This window comes from Lathyrus oleraceus, chromosome 3, assembly GCF_024323335.1.
Source record: "Lathyrus oleraceus cultivar Zhongwan6 chromosome 3, CAAS_Psat_ZW6_1.0, whole genome shotgun sequence".
Lineage (NCBI taxonomy): Eukaryota > Viridiplantae > Streptophyta > Magnoliopsida > Fabales > Fabaceae > Lathyrus > Lathyrus oleraceus.
The window spans coordinates 516382375-516402530 of record NC_066581.1 but is presented as its reverse complement, the minus strand read 5'-3'; the positions used below and the strand labels follow the sequence as shown (position 1 = coordinate 516402530).

Sequence of the window (20156 nt, the reverse complement as noted above, 5' to 3'; positions counted from 1 at the left end):
TGAAAAAAGAAACATTCAAAAATGTTGATAATTGAAGGAGTTGTGATCCTTGGAACCTTGACTTCAAATGTTGACTTTTGGGTCAAACCACTTGGAACAAGCTTGTGTACTTGGACTTTTATTTCATTTCAAGGTACATGGATGATCATATAAACTAAAAATAAGGTTTCATTCAATGTCTCTTGATTAAAATGCTCAAAGATTGAGGTAACTTATTGAAGAAGGTATGGAAATAAACACATGAACCTTTGACTTTCCTTGAGAAGTAAGCAACAAAACTTTGATATACTCTTGCTGAAAATGAGATTGAAAGGTGCTTGAAAGCCTTTGAGATCATGCATTTAAAGATATCCCCATTGAGAATCAATGGTTGGCCACACTTTGTTGAGGAATCAAAGAAAACCTAGGTGATGAGTCATGCTTGATACTCTTGGTGAAAAGCCCTACCTTGTACAATAAATTTAAGAAAAATAAGACACATTTTTCCTATTTTGCTTAATGGTTAGATATGAAATGAATATATAAACACAAAGGTAAAAACATCAACAAAGAGGTGCTTGAGGATCCCTGCAAAAGCAAAACCCAAAGATGAGAGGGAAAGGGACCAAGAGATGACCTTGTTTGTGTGCAAGGATGCCAATGGTATGTGGGATCTTAGGGTTAAAAATTAGGGTATGACAATTCCGAAAACCCCTTTCTCAAAGGTAAAATCAATCAAACACACAAACAGTTTCTACTCTGAACTACGGAGCTCTGATTCATAATACCTGATAAGTGATACGTAGGCACAAGGGCCACAATCCTTGGCGAGCACCATAATAAAAAAACCAAAACCCCTATTATTTCACACATTCTTTTTTTTAAACATAAAACAATGACAAGATAAATCCCCGCATACGCAAACAACCTAAATGGTTCCCATGGAGTACCGTGGATGTGAGGGGTGCTAATACCTTCCCCTTGCGTAATTGACTTCCGAACCCAAATATCGGTTGCGAGACCGATTCCTTATCCCTTTCTAGCGCTTCTCGTGCGCTTATCTTTTTGAGGGTCTTATCATCTATTTCCCCTCGCCTCTATGATAGGGGCATATAAATAAAATTTGGTGGAGACTCTTTTGATATTTCCTTTTCCTTTTTGTAGAGGCAGTTGTTTTGTTCAATCCCTCCAATTCACTCGTTATCGCGAAACCCTGGTAGCGACAAATTGAAGGTGTGAAAAACACAAGAAAGGAGGGGGGGGGGGGTTGAATTGGGGTTTAAAAACAAAAGTTTTTTCTCAACTCAAGAACACCACTCAAATGTTAATAATAAGGGGATAAAACACACAAGTATTTTGATCCTGGTTTGCTTAAAACTCAAAGCTACTCCAGTCCATCCACCAAGGTGATTTTGCCTTATATGCAAGGACTTAATCCATTATAGTTAACCGATTACAATAATCACAAAGAATAATCTTATTTATCTTCTCAAGGATCCGACTATACCCTAGTCTCCTTAAGGAAAATCAAACAATTAGTTTGAATAATATTTTGTGTGTTACAAGATGCTTTTACACAAGTAGATTTTACACAAATGAAATACAAACACCTAAAGAAAATTTGTGTACAAAATTGATAGCTTTTCACAAATAAATAGACTTGTCAAATTGTTGTAGTGCTTCAGCTTTTTCTTCAAGTCTCCAAGTCCCACTTATATAGCATATGAAAATAGACCTTTGGAGGGAAAAATGGGGAAACCAAATATAGCGGTTGTTCACTATTGGATAGGTGACATGTGTGATGTATAGTAATGTCCTTGTCCACGATATCAGGTAGTGGAAAGAATATTTGATTTGTACTCTGTACTATTTGATCACATATCCATTTGATTTTATCTTCAAGTTCAGTGGCTTCTGATGAAAGTTGATAAAGCATGAAATAAATAAACATACAACTGGATTCAAAAACTTTAGAATCTTCGGTCAGAACCTTAACACCGTCAACAATCTGGCTTGAGATATTCAGTATCTTCAGAATATTCAGAATCTTCAGACTCTACAGTCAGAACCTTGATATCCTCAACATCTGGCTTGAGATCTTTAAAATCTTCAGCTAAGTAACAAAACTTCAGAAGCTAGCAATTCTTCAAATGCTTGACGATCAGAGTCACGTCCAGGAGCAGAAGTGGAGAGAACGTTGCAATAATAACATGGTGTCTCACCAAAAACTTCTCAAGAGTGAATCAACATAGAAGTAGAAAGAGCATTATAGAAGCAACTTGATATCTTTCAGAACTTCTCATGATTAGCGCAGAAGCCGAATTTGGAAATGATGTTCAAAAATTGATGGTGTTGCACGTCATATACTTAGAATCAGAACTGTCTGTTAAAGCTACACAATAACAAACCATATGGTACCAAAATTATTCTCACACAAATACAACAGTGTTATCATCAAAACTCAAGATATATATGGAAAACCAAATCTTGTTCTAACAGTTTTGTGCAAAGGGAGTAGTGGTTATATAGTAAACTATGGAGGGATGTTGTTGGGTTACGTGAGGTTAGTGGGAGGCGAGTGAACAGTGAGCGTATGATATAGGGTTGAGGTTGTGGGGAAAACCATAACTGACTACAACTGGTTTCCTTTTTATTAATTTCCTAAATGTGTTGAGTTAAAAATAATGAGTGAGAAAGTCTGAGCAAGTGGCATGCACCGTTCCTAAATTTTTTATTTGTCTCCTCTCAATTCCATGTAATGCTTATATACTATGGTTTTGAGTTATAAATTTAGCTCATATCTGTTGCATCTCGAAAAATACAACCTCCCACATCGCACGCTTGCAAATGACTAATAGAGTCTCCACCGTTCTTTATTTATTCCTAAGGAAATGTGAAATGACGATAAAACCCTAAGGGAAATTAAGGGATAAAATGGTTATCACAACGAAATTACGGTTCGGGAGTCGGTTATACGAGATGAAGGTATGAACACCCGTCACATCCGTTGTACTCAACGGGAACCTTCTCTAATCTTAGGGTTGATTGTTTGCTAAGGATATGTATGTTTTATTTTTATCTTATTTATGAAAATATATTTACAAGAAGGGAAATTGGTTATAAAAGAAAAGAGAAAAAAGAAAGTTTTTAATTATCGAGCTCGCTAAGGTTTCAAAACTCCGTGCCTACGTATTCTCAACGTCCAATTAGAAAATCAGATTTCCTTGGTTCGTAAAAATGATTTTTGGGTTAGTTTCTTTTAGAGAATAGTGTAAGGTCGCATTTTAGCGGCCAAACGTTCCCCTGCATGCTCGTACGATGGAGGCTTAGGAGTTGTTTGTATTTGCGGAAAACATATCAAACTACTCTTTTATGAAAGGAGTTTGATGGATGCACAAGGGAGAAAAAGAAGTTTGACGAGTTTGTGTTAATTTTAGTTCCTAAGAAAAAAAAATATTTCTTTGTCTTTTGTTATTTTTGTATTTTTTGTTTAAACGAAATAAATACCTATTTTCGAGTTTTTCTTAATTAATTAAATAGAAAAACAAACAAAAAGGTTTGTATATCAAGTAGACTTTGAGATAATGCTAAAATGACCCCATTATTAAAATGTCTCATAATCCCTATTCCATAATAAATAATAATCATAAAAAAAGTTATTGAGACCTAAATATCGTCGAAGACAACAACACACTTATATTTCACTAATACATTAATGCAAAAGGAGGATGATATTCTATTTTTCAAAATTCTACTGTTCATCCTCTTCAAATTAAACATAGAGGAAAATACCTTTCAACCAAATTCACAAATCGAAAATAGTACAACAAAACACTTCTTATTGAATTGTAATTCTTTGTGTCAAAGCATGTTGCTCGACAGAGTAAGGAAGTGTCGAACCACCTAGTGTGTTGAGTAGGGTTAGCTATTTTGAGCTTTTATAATTTAGGGATTTGCATTGAGGTCCAAGTTAACCTAAATCTATAAATAGAGGGAGTAACCATTATTTTGTAATAGAAGTGAATAGAGCATTCATAACATTGTATTCACAGTATTTTACAGTTGCAAAGTGAATAAGAAGTTTTTCACAGTTTGTGGTCAGAGAGAAACTCTGCAGAATTATATTACTCTTCTCCTTCATCGTTCTTTACACTCTTTCTTTCTCCATTGTTCTTTATTTTCGTTGTTATTATGTGAGTGATAATAATCTTGTTCATCAAGATTGGTTGAAATTCTCCATAGATTTTGAGGGATTTCCAACATCTGGTATCAAGAGCTCTAGTTTAATCGATTCGTGGGAAGAAAATTACCATTGAAACGAATCATCCAAACGGACATTTTCCAGCAAATCTTCTGATTTTCAAGAACAACAATTGTGAGAATTTGTGCAAGCAGATAAAGATTGTGTTCTATTATCAAGATCTTTCGGATCTTGTGAGGAAGGAGTAGCAACACTTGCAGAAGCCGCGACGAATCAAGAAAAGGCTGCACATAAAGAATTGAAGAAGAAAGATTATAAAGCTCTCTTTATAATCCATCAATGTGTTGATACAGATAACTTTGAAAATGTTAGTGATGTAGAGTCAGCAAAAGAAGTATGGGAAATTATGGAGAAATCGATTGGAGGCACGGAGAATGTGAAAAAGGTGAGGTTACAAACTCACAAAAGAACATATGAATTGTTTCAGATGGAAGACAATGAAAGCATAAATGATTTCTTCACCAAGGTTACGAAACTGGTGAATCAAATGAAGGTATGTGGAGAAGTGTTGACATCAAGATCTGTTGTTGGAAAGATCTTGAGATCGTTGGTTCCAAAGTTCGACCACGTGGTAGTAGCCATAAAAGAGTCGAAAGATTTGTCAAAATTGAAAAAGGAAGAGCTTCAAGGGACGCTTGAATCTCATGAACAAAGAATGGATGAAAGAGTTGCAGGAAAGTCGGAGAGTGATATGGCTTTGCAGGCTCAATCAGCAAAAGAAAGAAAAGACAAAGAAAGCTGGAATGGCAACAAATGTAGAAGGGGCTACAACAATTTGACTGGTCGAAATCAGCAAGAAGGAAACTGGTTGAATTAGAGAAAACCCTGGAACCAAGGCAACCAAAGAGGTGGTGGTCAAAAGTCATACAAGAGTCACATTCAGTGTTACAACTGTCAAAGGTATGGTCACTATTCTAGTGATTGTCCAGAAAAGCAGAAGAATCAAGAAACTTATGCAAAGCTGGAAAAACACGAAGAATAAGAGACGTTGTTGATGGTTACAACAAGAGAAGAAGAGAGATTCAAGGACCAGTGGTACTTTGACTCAAGATGCTCATCACACATGTCTGGAAGAAAAGATTGGTTTGTCAACATAAAGCCCTCAATGAAGAATATGGTGAAATTTGCAAATGACAATACTCTAGCAGCTGAAGGTGTTGGTGATGTTCTGATTATGCGGAAAGATGGCAAGAGGTCAGTAATTTCAAATGTGTTGTACATACTAGGCATGAAGAGTAATTTGCTCAGCATAAGGAAGTTAGTTGAAAAGAACTACAAGGTGTCAATCAAAGACAAGATGATGAGAGTTCTCGACTCAAATGGAAGGTTGATCTTGAAGGCTCCAATGTCTCAGAATAGAACCTTCAAGATTGAACTAAATGAGATGGAGCATAAGTGCCTTGCAACAACAGCCAGCAGAGATGAATGAATATGGCATTACAGACTTGACCATCTCAATTTCAAAGACATCAGATATTTAAAGAGAAGAAATATGGTTTTAGGATTACCAGAAATCGACATTCCAAATGAAGTGTGTGAAGAATGTGTGCAGGCAAAGCAGCATAAGAACAACTTCAGTAAGGATGCAGAAACCAGGTCGAAGGCAATTCTTGAAGTCATATACTCTGGTGTATATGGTCCTCTCCAGGTGGATTCGGTTGGAGGTAACAAATACTTTGTTACACTCATAGATGATTTTAGTCGAAAACTGTGGTCTTACTTGATCCAGAAGAAAAGTGAAGTGATCGAGGTATTTTCCAAGTTTAAATCTATGGTCGAAAGACAGATCAAGATTTTGAGGACTGATGGTGGTGGAGAATATGTGTCGAAATACTTCGATGCATTATGTATGAAAGAAGGGATTGTGCATGAGGTGGGGCCACCCTACAATCCACATCAGAATGGAGTCGGAGAAAGGAAGAATAGAACCATTATGAATATGGTTAAAAGTATGTTGAAAGGCAAGCATCTACCCAAAGAATTGTGGGGAGAAGATGTGTCGACTGCGACATATATCCTGAACAGATGTCCGACGAAGAAGCTAGAAGGAATCACGCCAGAAGAATGTTGGTCTGGTGTTAAGCCTAGCTTGAGTCATCTGAGGGTGTTTAGATGTATAGCACATAGACATGTGCCAGATCAGTTGAGAAGAAAACTTGATGACAAGTCCAGTCAGATGATCCTGATAGGATATCATTCGACTGAAGGATACAAGTTCTTCGACCCAGTGAATAAGCAGGTGGTGATCAGCAGGGACGTGATCATAGATGAGATTAGAGAATGGGATTGGACTGGGAATGCCAAGGAAGATTCAGTGAGAATCTTTTATGATGAACCAGATAGTGAAGTCGAAAGAGAAGTTCGACAGGAAGAAGTCAGAGGTGAAGCAAGCACAAGCAGACCTCAAAGAACAAGACACATGCCTGCAAGATTGCAAGAATGTGTGATTACATCAGATGATATGGTCAATGAAGAATGTGAGCTGGTACATTATGCTTTCTACGCAGATGTCGAACCTATCAATGCAACTGAGACATTGAAAGATTCGAAGTGGATGAAAGTAATGGACGAAGAGCTGAAGTCAATCGAAGTCAACAACACTTGGTCACTTGTCGAATTGCCCCAAAATAAGAAGGCAATCAATGTGAAGTGGGTATACAAGGTGAAGTTGAATCCCAAAGGAGAAGTGACTCGACACAAGGCGAGACTTATGGTGAAAGGATTTCTTCAGAAAGAAGGAATCGACTTCGATGAAGTTTTTGCACCTGTTGCTAGGATCAAAACAATCAGGTTGGTTGTTGGTCTAGCAAACATGAACAACTGGAAGATGTGCCAGATGGACGTGAAATATGCATTCCTGAATGGCCCATTAGAAGAAGAAGTTTATGTTGCACAACCAGCTGGGTTTGTGAAACATGGCAAAGAAAGAAAAGTGTACAGGCTGCATAAAGTCCTGTACGGACTTAAACAAGCTCCAAGAGCTTGGAACAAGAAAATAGATGGCTTTCTAAGGGAGAAAGAATTTGTGAAGTGAAAATTTGAACATGGAGTATATGTAAGAAGAAGCAAGAGTGAATTGCTTATACTATGCCTCTATGTCGATGACCTGTTGATAACAGGTAGCTGCAAGAAGGAGATCGAAGTCTTCAAAGGTGATCTCTACGAGGAATTCAAAATGTCAGATCTGGGTGACATTTCATATTTTCTTGGCATCGAGTTCTACAAGAGTGGTAGAGGTTTGATGATGCATCAAAGAAGGTATGCAGGCGGAATACTTAAGAGATTTGAGATGCAAGATTGCAACCCAACTTCGACTCCAGTTGAGCCCAGATTACAACTATCGAAAGATTCAGATGAAGATGACGTCGACCCAACCCAATATAGAAGACCTATTGGGTCACTTCGATACCTTTTTCACACAAGGCATGACTTAGCATACAATGTAGGTATGGTGAGTAGGTTCATGCAGAAGCCAAAGGTATCACATCTAGCAACGGTGAAGAGGATACTAAGGTATCTAAAAGGAACTCTCGACTATGGCATTTTGTTTCCTGCAGCTAATGAAGGAAATGAATGCAAATTAGTGGGATACACCGACCTAAGTTGGTGTAGTGATGTTGAGGATCAAAAATCCACAGCTGGTTATATGTTTATGCTAGGTGGTGCACCAGTTGCTTGGAGTTCGAGAAAAAAGCCAGTAGTTGCATTATCGTCGTGCGAAGCAGAACACATAACTGCTTCTCTTTGTGCATGTCAAGCAACATGGATGTTAAATTTGATCGAAGAGATAACAACAAAGAATCATGGAGCAATTACCATGAAGATCGACAACATGTCAGCTATCAATCTGACGAAGAGTCCGATAGCACATGGTCGAAGCAAGCACATCGAGATGAGGTTCCATTATCTTCGAGAGCAGGTAGCAGATAGGAAGATGATTGTGGAACACTGCAGAACTGAGAATCATATTGCAGACATCATGACAAAGGGAGTGCATGTCAAAGTGTTTAGAAGGCTAAGAGCTATGATGAATGTAGATAGCTTAGACACAATGAATTAGGTGGTGTATTGAATTATAATTCCTTGTATCGAAGCAGGTTGCTCGACAGAGCAAGGAAGTGTCGAACCATCTAGTGTGTTGAGTAGTGTTAGCTATTTTGGACTTTTATAATTTTGGGATTTGCATTGAGGTCCAAATTAACCTAAATCTATAAATAGAGGGAGTAACACTTATTTTGTAATAGAAGTTAATATAGCATTCATAACATTGTATTCACTGTATTTTCAGTTGCAAAGTAAATAAGAAGTTTTTCACAGTTTGTGGGCAGAGAGAAACTCTGCAGAATTATATTACTCTTCTCTTTCATCGTTCAACACACTCTTTCTTTCTCTATTGTTCTTTCTTTTCGTTGTTATTGTGTGAGTGATAACAATCTTGTTCATCAAGATTGGTTGAAATTCTCCATAGGTTTTGAGGGATTTCCAACACTTCTTCCATTCAACGTTGTTCACCTTTCAAATAGAAATAAAAAGGCAAGAGTAAAAAGAAAACTAATGGAAGCTTCGAAGGTAAGATCAATATGTTTCAAAGTTGTGGTTGACGCGATTTCTGGGGAGATATGTTTCATTTTTCGGCGAAGTCGGGCGAAGTTGGTTATGCGAATTTTCCCTTTTCTTCTTTCCTCTTCTACCTTCAAGCTATCTCATTTCATGATTATATGAGCAAATTCTAAATATATGAATAGTTTTTTTTCTTTTCGAAAGAGTAACTTCTTTTTGTATTTCTTTTGTATTTCTTGCACATGAGTAATATCAACAAAATTTTACCAATAAACAACATTTGATATTTCAGTTTGTAATTGCGAATCAAAATAAGTAACAAGTTTACGTGAAGATCCTTATTTCAAAATATGACAAACTATAAGCACCAATAGCAAATGCCTGTGCAATCTCATTTATTTAAAGTTAAAAAGCTTTTTAAAACTATACAATGGAAAATTGTTAAAATTTTGGGTATGACAATACCCAAACTGTCCCTCTTTTATGATTTTAATGTAAAATGAATCTAAAACATTAAAATGTAATAAAAATTCAAATAAATTTCAATAAAATGATTAAGAATGAATAAAAATAGGGCGTGAAATGCTTGAAAATTAAAAATAAATGCACTAAAATGATCAGTGCGAAATAAGTCTCTGAAAAACAGACAGGTTTAGATCAAATTTTGCAATAAAAAATATCTGGTTGAAAAGGCTCAGACAGATCGAATTGCGAATGAAAACGAGGCCGAAAAATTTGGTCGGTCTGTTTGAACCAAGCAAATCGTAGATCAATAAAACTGACGTGTACCCGATCTTTAAATGTTTCGCCCGCTAAATTTATGCACACTTGAGAAATGATTCAGTCGATCTGTCTGTAGAACCAAAAATTTATTTTGCTCGACATTTTAAGCATTATACGAGATGAAATGCATGTTATGATAAAAATGTCTTGTGAATGCATTGATTTTTTGATCGATGACAAAATTGAGGTATGACACAATTGACTTAATAAATAGACTTTTTAAATCAGTTAGTGCACATAAGTGACTTAATAAAGTTAATATGACTTATATTTTTTTATTTAATCTTTTTTAAGTTAGTTTTACATGAAACCAACCTAAATAAGTTACAAATATTTATGTAATTGACACCGCCTCGTTTCTTAAGTTAGATGGCAGGTGAACTGACTTAACAACCTCTAATAAAAGATATTTTTGTACTAGTGGAGGTAGAACAACTAAACAACAACCACAATAACAACATCAACAACTCAAATACAACAACAACAACAACAACAACAATAACAACAACAACAACATTAAAATTCAATTTTAATCTAAACAACAACAATATTAAATAACAAATTATAAAATAAAAAATCTCTCAACAAAATCACATAAACATCAACAATAAACCTACAACTTACTTATTTCAACAAAAACAACAACATCTAACATTCAATATTAGTTTTAACAACAACAATATTAAACTTTTACGGTTTAGGGTCTCAACAACAACAACACCATCACCACCAACAACAATAACAACAACGACATCAACAACAACAACGACAACAGCAACAACACCACCATTACCAACAACAACAATAACAACGACACCATCACCACCACCACCACCAACAACAACAACAACGACAACGACAACAAGAACAACAACAACGACAACAACAACAACAACAAGGATTTTTTCTTTCATTCTCACAAGTAATAAACGAGAGCCCTAAACTCATATCATCATTTTGGACGATGATATGTGTTTAGAGTTATCGTTGTTTAGGGCTCTTTATTAGGGTTATGTGTGTGTTAGTGTGTTATTTTTGGCAAGTGAAACTGAATTCTACAAGCTAAGCTATATATAACAAGAGTAAACTATTTCCCCTTGGTTGGGAGACATAACCGAAGTGAAACATGGATTACTTTTTGAATAAAAATAAAATATGAAGGAAGACGTCATTTTTAATGAAATAAAAACATAATATGCAATTTTTGTGATTCGAAGCATGTACCCAGATTTATTTTACCCCTTGGTTATATACAGAAATCGACGAAATAAGTTGTTAGATGAGGTGAAACCGTTGAAATAAAATGTATTATTTGTAATAATAACTAGGCATACTTTAGAAATAATGTTCTTATTTTTAATATGATCTCATGATTAAGTCACACTTAACGTGTTATTAAACAAATATAACAAAAATATATATTTTATTATTAATAAATAATTTGATACAAGTATCAAAATTATTGACTTATAATGCTTACATCATCGAGACTTTTTGCATTTCTAAAAAGTGGTTGGTAGTCTTTAAACTTATTCACCATCGCTGGATAAATATGCTATTTGTTATAAGACTTTTGTATTAGGTCAACAACTGAAGTGTATGTTCCAGATATTCCCATCACTATAGAAACTAATATTATTAGCACTATTGCCATTGTCTCAAACTCAAATTTCCTGTAAGTGCCTGAAATCTTTAAGTAACACAAACAAGGAAGAAGAATAGATGCCGTGACAGTTAAAAATGCTCCAACCAATGACATGAGAGATCCAAAAAATGGAAGAGTCAATGTAACAATCACCATACTAATTAAAAGAATAGTACTCAAAAAGATATTGGCCATTTTCTTATTCTTGTAAGTCTTTGGGAGTAAATCTTTTAAAGCGTTTGTAATTGGTAATACCATCAAAGAAAACTTAGACATTGGAGTCACCAAGGTTGTGTATATAGCTATTCTTGAACTTATTTTGTTTAATGGTAAGCTTAATGTTATTTGTGATTCAACTTTTGAACCAAACATCAAGTAACCAATTATAGCCATTGATGCACAAATAGTTGTTGCGAACATAAAGCATACACATAGGACCTGCAATGTAAAGGAAAAACATAATATTAGCTCTCATTCATTATTTCATTCAAAAAAAATAGGAAAATTAAAAAAATAATTGGAAAAAAAAAGCAAAAGCACCTACATTTGAGAATTGACGTTTATTCTTCATGGAAGTGTAGAGAACTGGAAAAATAGGATGTGCACTATAGCAATAGATATACAAGCTAACAGCTGTAGGAATACCATTCCAATTCAATAAATCACCCTTTTGATGAACACCAACTCCATCAAATGCTGCAGTCCATGCTATTGACAATACAATAGCTGTAGAAGCAAAGACACCACTTGCAGATACATAAGAAATCAAACTCAGATTTTCCATATAAATCGTCGGCAAAATAATAAGTGCAACCAATATCACAAAGAATTGCTTTGCACCAATTGATATACCAGCCACTTGAAACTCTTCCATAGAAAATAGGTTACTCAAATTGTCTCCTTCTAGAATCAAGAAACCTATAGAAACCAAGTAGACCTCAGTATACATTGATATTTCTGCTATTAATTTTCCTGTTTTTCCAAATGCATGTTCACCCATGTCAGGAAATGTCTTAATGCTGGAATGTTTTTCCATACATCTTTTCATTAATAAGGCAGTGTAAAATGCTGCTGCAGCAATAGAAAAAAAAAGTGCTAAACTTAACCATCCTCCTGAGGCTAATGCATATGCAACTGATTGTGTTGCAACACCTGTAATATCAACGTCATATAAAACGTCATCAACATATTTTAAAATAATTAGAAATCCTAAATTTGAATCAAGTATATGTTATTATAGAATGACACCTGCAATGGAATTGATTCCATTAAGACATGTATGAAAAAAAGATGCTTCATTTTTGTTTGGAGGATCAGAGGCTCTAACTCTCTTCTCTTCATTATCTATAGCATCTCCTAGTAAGGGCACATTTAATGTGCATTGGACTTCTCCAGCAAATTTTGCAGACATAATTTACTAAATGTTTATGAATATTTTTGAGATTTACTTCTTCTGATCCTCATCCTATTTATAAGAGACAATAATTTAGGTTAATTGAATAATCAACTTATCTGAACTATGTATAGATCAAATATATAGTTTATTTATATCTTTGAGATTTACTTCCTTAGATCCTATATATAATAGACAATAATTTAGTTTAATTGAATAATCAATGTATCTAAACTATATATACATCAAATATACGGTTTATGTATATCTTTGAGATTTACTTCCTCTGATCATATATATTAAAGACAATAATTTAGCTTTAAATTAATGTATCTGAATTATATATAGATTAAATTATATATTATGTATATCTTTGAGATTTAGTTCCTCTAATCCTATTTATAATAGAAAACAATTTAGGTTAATTGAATAATCAATGTATCGGAACTATATACTGATCAAATAAATAATTTATATATATCTTTGAGATTTAATTCCTCCAATCTTATTTATAAAGGACAATAATTTATGTTAATTGAATAATCAATGTATTTGAACTATATATAGATCAAATATATAATTTATGTGTATATTTGAGATTTTCTTCCTCTTATCCTATTTATAAGAGAGACAATAATTTAGGTTAACTTAATATATAGTTTATTTATATCTTTGAGATTTGATTCCTTTGATTATATTTATAAGAGATAATGATTAATGTTAATTGAATAATCAATGTATCTGAAATAATATATTATATATATTATATATATATAATATATATATATATATATATATATATATAGTTTGTGTATATCTTTGAGATTTTTTTCCTTTTATCCTAATTATTAGAGAAAATAACTTTTGTTAATTGAATAATCAATGTATCTGAATTATATATAGGTCAAATATATATTTATGTATATCTTTGACTTTTACTTCCTCTTAACCTATTTATAAGAGAAGTTAATTTAAGTTAATTGAATAATCAATGTATCTGAAGTATATATAGATCAAATACATAGTTTATGTATATCTTTGAGATTTACTTCCTCTCAGCCTATTTGTTAGAGACATAAATTTCTGTTAATTGATTCATCAATGTATCTGAATTATATATAGATCAAATAAATATTTATTTATATATTTGAGATTTACATCCTCTGAACCTATTTATAAGAGACAATAATTTAGATTAATTGAATAATCAATGCATATGAAATATATATATATATATATATATATATATATATATATATATATATATAATTTATTGATATCTTTGAGATTTAGTTTCTCTGATCTTTTTTATAAATGGCAAGAATTTAGTTTAAAATCAATCAATCTCAAGTTTATATGGATCAAATATATACTTCATGTATATTTTTGAGATTTAGTTCCTCATGTCCTGTTTATGATAGACAATAATTTAGATTAATTGAATAATAATTGTATTAGAACTATATATAGATCAAACATATAGTTTATCTATATCTTTGGGATTTAATTCCTCCGATCATATTTATAACATACAATAATTTATGTTAATTGAATAATCAATATATCTAAATTATATATTGATCAAATATATAGTTTACCTCTATCTCTGAGATTTAATTTCATTGACTATATTTATAAGAGACAATGATTTATGTTAATTTGATAATCAATGTATATGAATTGTATATAAATTAAATGTATAGATTATGAATATCTTTGATATTTTTTCCTCTGATTCTATTTGTTAGACACAATAATTTATGTTAATTGAATAATTAATATATAATTTCTGTACATCTTTGATATTTACATCCTCCCTACCTATTTATAAGAGACAATAATTTGGGTTAATTGAATAATCAATTTATTAAAATTATATATAAATCAAATATATAGTTTATGTATATTTTTGAGATTTACTTCCTCATATCCTATCTATAAGAGATAATAATTTAGGTTAATTGAATAATCAATATTTAGAAACTATATATATATCTGATATATATTTATGTAGATCTTTGAAATTTACTTCCTCTAATCTTATTTATAAAAGACAACAATTTAGATTAAAATCTATGTAACTCAGTTATATATAGACACTACGCCAAAAATGACTTTTAACAGCGCATCTTAGACAGCGCTTTTAAAAGAAAGCGCTGTCTAAGGTTAAAATTAAAATAAAACACGGAAAATGTTCCAAAAAAATAATGAAAGCGCTGTCTAAGGGGGGGTCTTAGACAGCGCTTTCTAAAAGCGCTGTCTAAGACCCCCCCTTAGACAGCGCTTTTAGAAAGTGTTTTTAAATATAGACCTTAGACAGCGCTTTTGATAAAGCGCTGTCTAAAGTCTTTAAATTAAAAAAAAAAATTAAAACCAAAAGCGCTGTCTAAAGTCTTTATTCCCTCCATGTCACGAAAAAAAGTTATTCCCTCCCAAATCCTAAAAATCCTACATTCTTCTCCCAAACCCTCAATCAGAGCTTGCTTCTCTTTCTCCCAAATCCACTCCCCCTTCTTCCAACCCTCAATCAGAGCTTGTTTATCCTGTGTGAAAGATTCTTCCCCTAAACCCCATTATATGTGCGAAAATGGGATCCGAAGCTATGGTTCCAGAATGGGCATCGGAGCCTTGCATAATGGGAATCGACGAAGCCGGAAGAGGTCCCGTTCTTGGTCCTATGGTCTATGGCTGTTTATACTGTCCTCTCTCCTACAAGAAAACCCTAGCTACTTTGAGTTTCGCCGGTACTTTCTCAATCAACTTCATTCTCTTTTTTTTCTGATTATTTTATAATCAATTAAATTGGCACCAATGATTGTTCAAACAGATTCTAAGACTCTGAAGGAAGAGAAGAGGGAGGAATTATTTGAAGCTTTGAAAGGCAACGATTCTATTGGATGGCACCAATGATTGTTCAAACAGATTTGTTGTATTTGTATAGGTTTTAGGGTTATCAGAAGTTGAAAATGGTGGAGAAGGGTGCAGGTGGTAGAAAAGAAGAGGTTGTTACCAGGGAGTACACAATCAACCTCCACAAGCGTCTCCATGGCTGGTATGTTTGTTTCAGATGAGTTTTTCATTGCAGATTTTGACTCATCACTTAATCATTTACTTCATGATTTAACTGTAACAATCCTTTTCAGTTTTGAATTATTTTGTTTTAATTAGGGTTTCAAATATTTTTAGATCCATTAGGGTTTTTGGTTTATATATCTATGGGTGTATCCTGTTGATTCGATGCTGGAGATTTAATCAATAGTAACTTTTACTTCTAGGTAGTACTGTATTATGATATACAAATTGCAACAGTGACTTGGAATGGAATGCACCTGAATTGATAAATCACTGTTTTTTGTCATATTGGTTTAGATTTAATCACCCTATTGGTTTCTTAACCTGCGAGGCATATCAAAATTGCAAACACATCCTCAATAATGTTTGTTTTGTCATTTTGAATCTCATTTTGAATGTCATTTTAAGTCATTTTGGTCCTCAACTGTGTTTTTAGTTGGTTAACTTATCCTATGATTACAAACAAACTGTAACTTATGATATATTTGTAGAGATTATAATGACACTGTCTCACACGTCTTGGACCATAAGTGCTGATATATGACAGAATGCATATTACTGCCAGTTACACCTTTTTTATAAACTAGTCAATTGGAAGTGTTCTTATTTATGTTTTGCTTTAAGTATCGACACTATTGTATGAAACCAATTTTTTGGTATGTGGAAATGTATCGTGTGGGACTAAATGTTGGGAGTTAGGAGTTCACTCTGTTAGAGATAAGAGTGTTATGGTGGAGGACTGATCATTGAAGATAGGACCAGGAATACAATCTTTGAAGAGAAAGTTGTGCGCATTTCCATTCAATAAAAGAGAATAAAGTGTCATCTTAAGCGGTTTGGAGATATGTGCTGCAGAAGCATCAATAAGAGACATTTTTGTAGCAGATAAGAGACATATCATCTATGTCTCTCTAGGACTTCTTCACTATAGATTGTATGGCTTAGTCCCTATTCGTAAAAAGGACTAGTATGGTCCTATATTTGAGGTTCTTAGGGACTATTTTTTTAATTTTTGGATTCTTGGGGACTAATGTGTCTTGCAGCAAAATGATTCAAATATGAACTTGGGAGTTTACTCCTCTCTTTTTGTGTAATATATAAACTTGCCTTTTCAGGCAATTTTTTTTACATTTGTTCTATTGTTTTGGATACTTTCCTTTGCATTTGAAGTTAATGGAACAGTGTTTAGTTTGCCTGTCTGAGAAATGCTTGATATTATGATGTTACTTGTTGGTACCTTTGTTGCAAGCTAATGTTTCATTAATTTTTACTACTGTTTTATATGTTTGTTTTGTGTGGAATACCGAGGAATGTTTAGCAGTTGGTTCCATAGCTGTTGTGGAGAATTATTGCTTTTAGTTTAACTCCATAGTTTTTTCTTTATCTTTATTTAAACTTGTAAGGAAGAAGCAGTTCAGTTCAGGCTTATCGATTTTAGGCAAGTATGGAACAGTTTAACCAAGAATAACACTCATTTCTATTAATTGAAAATGAATAAAGTAAAGAGTTAGCATGTAAGATTCTTAGGACACAGGGATATGCCATTGTATATTAGATATAGGCTCTACTTGGAGGTTTGTTTGTTTTACCTGTTTTATTATTCATTAAAGCAAATATTTCATCTAACGAAAGTAGGACTACATATTTGAGTCCATCTTTAGATTAACAAATACTTCCAAAATGATCATATTGTTATCTTTTATTTTGGTTTCATGCTACTTGGAATACTACTTTAAAGTTCCTTCATTTTAAGATAGAAATCAGGACAGGGGAAACATTTTCACCCTTGAAAATTGTGTTTTGGTGTAACAGTTCTTTGGCAGATTTAAAAGGTTCGTCAAAGAGTTTCCCAAAGCATGAGACACGGCACCTTTCCGAACACAAGGTATGCAATATGCTTGAATAACATACACTTATCCTGCATTATAGTTTCAAAATATCATGCAAACCCTACTAATAAGCAGTTAGTTTTTGTTATTTGATTTTTGAACTGATTGGCAGATGTGCTAAGTTTAGTCCTGATGGAAGGTTTGTTGCCACCGGAAGTGCAGATACATCAATAAAGCTATTTGAGGTGCTGATTTATTATTTAGACTGAATGTATTGTTCTTTCTTGATACAATTTTCAAACTTATGTTTCAATTTATTTGGCAGGTTTCAAAGATCAAGCAGACGTTGCTCCCAGATGCAAAGGATGGTCCTGTGCGGTCTGTTCTAAAAACATATTATGACCATACACAAGTATATTTTCACTTTTCTACGTTCTGTTGAATTTTTCATGTGAAACTATTTATTATGGAAGATACACAGCATTTGAATATCAAAGTGCTAGCTTCTATTTGTCTATGTTGTTGTGGAGTTTTTTTCCCTGTATTGTTACACTTGCTCTTATACTTATGAGTTTTGGAAGATTTTTTGTTTTGACATAATTCATTATGCTTTTACTTGGTGAATTGTAACCCTGATGAAATAATTCTTAGAAACTGTCTTCATATATCTGACTTTTCTTATATATATATATATATATATAACAAAACTGCAGCCAATAAATGATCTGGATTTTCATCCGCAAGGTACTATCCTGGTTTCTGGAGCCAAAGATCAGACAATAAGGTATCATCTCTTGCAGTAATCTAACTTATTTAATTTTGGTTCTGCAATATGCATCTCATCCGTATTCTTTTTTCTCATTTCGGTCCTTTATATTTTGAAAGTGCTCTTAGAATTTGTCAGTTTAACACACTGGTCTAATATCCTTTAGGTTTTTTGATGTTTCAAAAGCCAATGCCAAGAGATCATACAGGCTTATCCAGGTAGTGCTTTTCTACATTTATATGCTAGCAACAAACGAGCAACAATAAGAATTAAGCATAAACTTTCATTTATGTTGAGTTTTGTCTTGCAGGACACACACAATGTTCGCTCTGTATCTTTTCACCCCTCAGGAGACTTTCTGTTGGCAGGTATTTATTTTTATCACACCTATCTACTTAATAATATGCTAATATTGTCTTTTTCCTTACAAAAATGGATTCAATCTCCATTTTTTGCATTCTTTTGTTTCATAATAGTATGCAATCTCCATTTATGCATTTTTGTCCCACCATTTAGTATCGGGTTGCTGTCAATACGTCAATACTTAGAGGTTCTATTCAAACATACTATTGTTCTATTCAAACAAAATATTATTATCAGTATTTTCTTAATATGTTGCTAATGCAATTATTTTATTATATATTATTCTTGTAGTGACATATGAAAATTATTTTAACTAAAATCAAATTAAAGAAAAAAATAATAAATATTTGACTATATTTATTTAAAATAAAATAGAATAATAAATTTCAATATTAAATTAACTATTCAGTCAAAAATTACCATTCTTAACTTAAAAGTAATATCAATTATAAAGACAAACTTTTAAATAAACCAAACATGTAAGAATAACTTTTGACTGACTCAGTCTTGATTCATTTTCATAAATAAAAAACAAGAAAGCATAGTTTATAAGATTTACCCATTTACCACCTTTTGGAGTATACTAAACTTAATCAAACTATAAAAAAATTCAAATAGGTAAAAAAAATTGAAATTTAATTTAGACTTTGAATAGTATAATAGTCATTGTTTTTAGTCTTAGTCAAAGCAAAATAAAAGACCAAGTTTTGTGTATGTCCTTTTATATGAATCTATCTAATCTAGAAAGTAGAAACAAACCAGACCAAAAACAAGACTTTCTCTAACAACTTTTTCATTTTACTTTTTCTATTTTTTATTCTCCTTTCAACGCAGCCACAACATTTTAATTTAATATTAAATTAAATTTATTTTATTTTTTTCATTTTTTATTTGTTATAAGTTGCATAATAATAACACTAGCCACCTTGCTTTGAACAACTCTTCTCCTTGTTATATTCATCGCAAGAATTTCTGCAACAAAAGTTATTAAAGGTTAGAGTTTCGTTAATTTGTTTATTGTTTTGCGTTTATAACGGTTGAAGCATGAACCACCAATCATTAAGGTTTAATCATGTGTGTGTGTTTTTTTTAATTAACTTTGTTGTCACGTTATGTGTTTTCTATGCGTGTTTTTTCTGTTAAAATTTTCAATTATTATTATGAAAACGTTTGAATTTTCGGTTTTATTTTATGGTGTTTGATGAAACTGAAGGTTTATGGTGTTTGATGAAACTGAAGGTTCTGGTCTATGTCTACGTTTGAATGTGGTTTAAAACAAAAGCTTCAAAAATTTTCGTATATCTTAGACAGCGCTTTTTGAAAAGCGCTGTCTAAGGTATACCTAAAAAAATTAAAATAGGAGGGTCTTAGAAAGCGCTTTTGGCCAAAGCGCTGTCTAAGGGGGTGGGGCTTAGACAGCGCTTTGGCCAAAAGCGCTTTCTAAGACCCTCCTATTTTAATTTTTTTAGGTATACCTTAGACAGCGCTTTTCAAAAAGCGCTGTC

General features: G+C 32.9%; 2 protein-coding genes across 2 annotated transcripts; one reads left to right on the top strand and one right to left on the bottom strand.

The window, feature by feature from the left end:
• Window positions 1-10989: 10989 nt before the first annotated feature.
• Window positions 10990-12788, bottom strand: LOC127128554 (amino acid transporter AVT1I). The gene is made up of 3 exons (XM_051057900.1): window positions 12477-12788; window positions 11773-12380; window positions 10990-11666 (listed from the first exon to the last, which is right to left on the bottom strand). Exons 1-3 carry the CDS (start codon window positions 12637-12639, stop codon window positions 11139-11141), a joined length of 1299 nt encoding a protein of 432 aa, XP_050913857.1. The 5' UTR covers window positions 12640-12788; the 3' UTR covers window positions 10990-11138.
• A 2298-nt stretch (window positions 12789-15086) lies between these two features.
• LOC127131919 (cleavage stimulation factor subunit 50) lies at window positions 15087-19914 on the top strand. The gene is made up of 9 exons (XM_051060802.1): window positions 15087-15365; window positions 15449-15673; window positions 17506-17578; window positions 17695-17767; window positions 17848-17934; window positions 18236-18306; window positions 18455-18506; window positions 18599-18656; window positions 19865-19914. The coding sequence occupies exons 3-9, from the start codon at window positions 17550-17552 to the stop codon at window positions 19912-19914; spliced, it is 420 nt and encodes a 139-aa protein (XP_050916759.1). The 5' UTR covers window positions 15087-15365; window positions 15449-15673; window positions 17506-17549.
• The last annotated feature ends 242 nt before the right edge of the window (window positions 19915-20156 follow it).